A 5,858-nucleotide genomic window follows, 5' to 3' on the forward strand; every position below is an offset into this window, starting at 1 on the left:
ACAACAGTGACGCCCTACATACAGCTTGCCATAGAAAGGAGTAAGAATGATTGGATGAAAGCAGTAGAAAAGCAGAGATTCAGAAGGAACACAGTATCTTCATGCGCTTATCTGAAATTTCCACCAATGAATTACATAAGTATCTCTATCCTTATTTTATGCTTTATTTATCTTTATATTCGGAAACCATTATAACTATTAGAATCCGCCTGACTGAGATTTACAAGATGACCATAGCTTGCTTCATACCAACAATCTCCGTAGGATCGACCTTTACTCACGTAAGGTTTATTACTTGGACGACCCAGTGCACTTGCTGGTTAGTTGTGTGAAGTTGTGAAGAAGAGTGATATTACAATTGTGCGTACCAAGTTGTTGGCGCCATTGAGATCACAATTTCGTGCACCAGTGTCAACCCCATCCCATATGGTTGACGGTGGTAAATAGCACTAATATTTCTGCCGACTGGACAAGCATGCAGAACGAGTGGAAAATCTATTCGTTTGTAAATAGTGTAGACTCACGGTTGGGAAGCATCACCAAGCTTGACCTGCATCGATCATCGGGGTTTGGAAAAATAGTTAAAACGTAAACAGAAGTAAGGAAGTTCCGCACCTCGTCCTCGGCCAAGCATTGCACACACGTCACACCGAACAAGTCGCTTGCAACACTCATTGTTCCGCAGGTAGGACAACCACCGGAACGGCATGCCACGGCCTCCGCTGGGTCCGTCAGGTTTATCTCCAACCACGGGCTTGCGAACACCTGCGTGAATACCTTTCTGCATCTTTCTACTGCACCAGACTCACGCACCACATAGAAAAATGCAAGCCTGCGGCGGATGTCATCATCATCCTTGTCATCAAGCGACAATAGCGGCATCGCACAAAGGTAACACGCCTCCACATCACCCAATTCCGCTGCCTCGGTCACGGTCTGTATACCAGCTCTACAGTGGCCATGCCAGAATAAAGCAACCATCCCCTGCCGGAGCAGGGCGGCCAGATTTCGTGCTATGGCGCATCGGCTCACAAATCCCATTGCAGCCTGCCTAGAGCGGTACAGGAAGCAAGCAACGGGCAACTCCAAAACCAGGGCATGCCTGTACACACCGTCGAATCTGCATACAGCCGCAAATAGCCTGCAAGTCGCCTGCATGTTGAACAGATCCTGGATTGAAGACAACGTAACCCTCATTGCAATACTGACCCATATGTCAAACGGAGTAGTTTTAAGCGGGCACCGGGTCCGAACGACTGCCTGCCCCTTTTCTCCAGAAGTTTTGCCCACCGAGTACTCTCTCTTCGTCGGGACTTTTTTTATTCGTTCCATTTTATTTTTTTATCCGCTTCTTTTTTTTTCATTTTTGTATCGGGGGGTTTGGGGGGGTGTGATTATCACACACGATGCTCTTGCTTGCAAAGGGGAACAAACGGCTGGTCGTCTCTTTTCGTACATTCTCCATGAATTTATTGGTTGACTGCGCGTTAATTCATTGTCCAAAGTTCTTTCGCATTTTGTATTTTGATTATTTTGTTTAAATTTTTTAATCTAAACTTATCCATCATAAAGAAAAAATCAATGCGTATTAATTTGTTTTGTTTGATTAATGTTCCTGTTTTATTATTCCAATAAGAGATCATGATAATCTCCTAATTTTATCGGTTGACGAAGAAAATATCTAAGGAAACATGTTATGTATTGAGTAGCATGGTTTGAGGGGGATTTCACCTGATCTCTTCGACTACTGATCGAAGTGACTTCTGAATAGATAGGAAGCGCATTATTTTCAATGGATGGGGGCACACAAGGCCACTCGCGCGTTTACGGTGCCAAAGTTTGGCGAGTAACAAATAAACGGTTGTTCTTTATGGTTTCTCCGTGGGAGCCGAGCCTCGCTAACCGTGCAAAATGTTTTGGGGAAGAAATCTGTTGTTGAGTAAACTCACTTACCTCATTTGAGTGTGCTAATACTCTGATAGCATTAGGTGTGATGATGAACGATATGGTTACTCCAATTCCTACGAAAAAAAGGTCCTTCCATAGGTGCCAACCACAAAGGTCCTTCGTATATAGGAACTCAAAGCTTTTAGGTCATAAAAAGTTACTCCACGTCAGTTTTTGCGTCATAAATGGTAAATACAAATTCAAAACATCTCTCTTTTTTCTATTAGGAGAAACTAACTATAATCATTGTTGAATTAATTATTATTTAATTATTTAATAAAACTATCTAATTAATTAACATAACTATTTAATTAATTAATATTTTATATAATAATTTATTTCTTTTACATAGTTTGCCAAATGGCAAGTGTTGATTGAATAATGAGAGTCCCCATTTAGAAGGACTCCCTCTTCTTGAAATCAGCGAGGGAATTCACTCTCTCCCCACTCCAATGCTTCAATTCTTCTTTCTCTCTGACATAACAGTCATCGGGCTCCATTTTTTAGCCCGTCGAAGATGCTCTTAGTCTAGCGTATGTTGTCAAAATATATGTAATTTAAAGGGTGTAATTTAAAATAGCGATTCATGTCGGTTTACTTTACGTGGTCACTTGCATTAATGATAATTTAAATAATTAAAATAAATTTGTTAGCTAATTACATATATAATTATGTATATAGTATTAATTAATTATAATTTAATTATTAAATATAATTATGTATTTAATTATTTATTTTAAAGGTAACATGCCAGATGGCAACTTATCATTGGCTATCGAGAGTCCTCTCAAGACGAATTCTTCTCAGTCGAGGATGCATAAAGGGGCTCATCTTCTCTCCTCTCCAATGGATGGAACAGCATCTTGCCAGGAAAAGTGGGTTGGGCTCTGCCAGAAAAAAGGTGGGTTGGGGTCTCGCCCGATGGAGTTGCTCAACCATTGAAGTTCCTATATCGAGTGCTCTGCGAAGGAGTTGAATGTAATCATTACTATCAGGAGCGATTGACACAACTGATGAAACTGCTCTGGAACTCGAAAAATGCGTCAATTTTACTATGCGGATTGCCTCATCAAATTAGCCCACTGAAGTAATTTGGTTTCCCAAGGCGTGTTCCTCACTTGCCTCGCTATAGTAAACACTGTGCTCTACACCAGTGGGATATACATGTATGTGGTGTCGCGCCAGGGAAAAAAAAGAAAAGAAAAACCGTGTTTTCACCCAGTAATAAATTATCCCCATTCAGAATAAAAAATGACTTCTTTTGTCATGTCTCATCGTGGGCAGATAGCATCAGGGTATTCGTATGGTTCTTGTAACTTGTAGCGGAATGCATGGCAGGAAAATTTTGCATCTTACTTTATTTTATTTCTCACGGTATAATGTTTTTTTATTTCCTCCCATCATTTATGACGAGTTTTTTTATCGGGTTATTTCAATATTAAATAATAATAACACACACAATGTATTTACTGTTATTTTAACAGACAAAATTAATTTAGCCGTTTTGGGCCGAGGCGTGTTGTCAAAGTATCACCCAGACAGCGCGACTGGTGTATTATATACGCCCCTCACATTTAGAGAGGAGATAGTTCTTGGCAGCGAACGATACTCCTGGTTTGTAAAAGAAAAAAAACGAACAAAAACAGATCAATGCCTCAGGATTCCAGAGCAGAACCAGCCAAAGTACTTGATGCGGATGACTTCACGAAACTATCGATCAGCGAGATGTTCAGCCTCTTGCGTGGGGACGAGACAAATAGGGAGTGGACAGTGTTTGAGGCTGCCATGGTCAAAAGGGAGGAGATTCTCAAGAACAAAGTTGAGACGCTCCATGAATTGCTGAAGGCAGCCTATCTGACCATCGAGGTCAAGCTGAAGGCGAAGGAGTTACAAGTCGAGGAGGCCGAGCAGGCCATGCGTGGGATGTACGCGTTGCTGAGTGATCAGGTTAGCAACTTCGTCAACGGCATCCAACAGCTGGAGAAGCCGGGAGGGGACCTCATGGCGAAGGTTGAAGACCTTCGTAACCGGGAGCAACTTGTTTATACAAAGTTGGATACAATGCGGGTGAGGGTCACGAGTATGGCAGAGGGGAATAAATTCCGGAAGCGGCGAAGGAGCCTATGATCCCGCGCAGTCAGCAGAGGGAGATACCCAAGGCGGAATGTTCATCAACGGCAAAGAGGCGACGGGAGGTGTTTGGCTTGGTTTGCATGCCCACGAACTCTCTGTCCTTGTCTGTTATCCTTCATCACCTTAATAAAATTTGCTATTTGTATTTATGTCTACGTATTTGGTGTTTGGTCTTTTTCTTGCTGTGTTGATGCTCTCAGTTTAGAGTGCATATGCCCCGATATACCATTTTGATGTGTGTTTATGGAAGAAATGAATCATCGAGAACGTCCTGGTTAGCGTTAAATTTTGCAACAATTTGTAACAGATTCTGCCTCGGCGGGAAAGCACATTAAAACGAATGGTATGACGCAAAGTACATTTAAATTATGACACTTGGAAATAAACTACGTTGCTCCTTCTAATTAAATCACACTTTTTTTATTTTTCACCTGCTGCATTCATGCTTGCAAAAGAGAGTCATATTACAATAAGAAAGAGAAAAAGAATACAAAAAAATAGAAACAAAAAAAAAGGAAAAATAACAAGAAATTCGTCGAACTCGGGGTTTCAGGGCATCTGGAACTTCCTGGCCACACCACGAAAAAGTCATCCACGCATGCAATACCCGAGACGCAACCAAAAGCGTCCCTACCGCCATTCAACGTCGCCGAAACATAGCCAAGAACTCGCGGACCTCATGATCAGCCAGGCACCGGACACACGATACGCCCGAGATGTCGTGAGAATCACCCACGATGCCACGTGTAGGGCACATGGGGGATCGACAGGTCACGGGTTGCCTAGGGTTCGGCGGTGTGATGCCAACCCAACGCTCTGCAAGGATGTCCGTGAAGATCTCCCTGCACCTGTGGACATTCCCAGATGTAAGGATAACTTCAAACATATTGACGGCACGTCTCACGTCGTTGTCGTCATGGTGGTTACACAGTAGTAGCATGGAACATACGTAGCTAGCCTCCACGCTGCCCTATGATACAGCACTGGTAAGTAGATCCATTCTAGCGTCACGTCTAGCCATGAAGAAATACTCGTGCAATCCGTCCCTGAGAATTGCATCAGGATTTCCTGCATCGACGCACCGATCCATAAACTGTCTCTCCGCCCGGTCCGGGTACCTTAGAAAGGAAACCCACGGCATGTTCCACACCATGGCATGCTTGTATACCACGGCCAACCGCCCGGCGTCAAAAAATACCTTGCAAGTCGACTCCAAGTTGAGAAGGTCTTGTATAGAGTTATTTGCGACCTTTGTCGCAATCCTCACCCAGATGTCACGTGGGAGTAGTTTAAGCGGAGATCCGGCCGGTCCCGAACGTCGCCCATAGGGGGTTCGATGCTTGGAGGCTCCATCCATGCAGAGTCATCACCTCCGGTTCATCTTTAACCGTTTATTCCAAAGGTGAGGTCAAGAAAGAAACTAGAAAGAAAGTATTCAGTGGCGCGAGACTTCACCACCTCGTTTGTTCAGTGGCTTCTATACTGTTTTTTGACAAATTTTCATTTTTTCTTTTAATATATTATTCATGGGAGCCACTCAGATAAAGACGTCTAAAACGTCTTTTTTTTAAGATGTTTTTTAATAATTAAAATTTAACACATATAATCAATTAAATCGTGTTATTTTTGTCAAAATTAGGCTAGACAAATTGATTTGACCGAAAAAAATAGTGAATCAAACGTTGAACTGGTCTAAATTAATATTATTTTTTATAGAAAATACTACAATACCCAATTATAGAAAATGTCTAAAAAATTAATATATATATATATTAAAT

General features: G+C 42.1%; 1 protein-coding gene across 1 annotated transcript; it reads right to left on the reverse strand.

Annotated features, from left to right (window-relative positions):
* Positions 1-5,050: 5,050 nt before the first annotated feature.
* LOC110273629 (uncharacterized) lies at positions 5,051-5,437 on the reverse strand. The gene has a single exon (XM_021126848.1). The coding sequence runs from the start codon at positions 5,435-5,437 to the stop codon at positions 5,051-5,053; it is 387 nt and encodes a 128-aa protein (XP_020982507.1).
* Between the last annotated feature and the right edge of the window lie 421 nt (positions 5,438-5,858).

Source organism: Arachis duranensis, chromosome 7, assembly GCF_000817695.3.
Source record: "Arachis duranensis cultivar V14167 chromosome 7, aradu.V14167.gnm2.J7QH, whole genome shotgun sequence".
NCBI classification, from domain to species: domain Eukaryota; kingdom Viridiplantae; phylum Streptophyta; class Magnoliopsida; order Fabales; family Fabaceae; genus Arachis; species Arachis duranensis.

What these genes read in the sequence shown, in the direction of transcription:
- LOC110273629 (XM_021126848.1), bottom strand. Translation starts at nt 5,437, where the DNA reads ATGGATGGAGCCTCCAAGCATCGAACCCCCTATGGGCGACGTTCGGGA.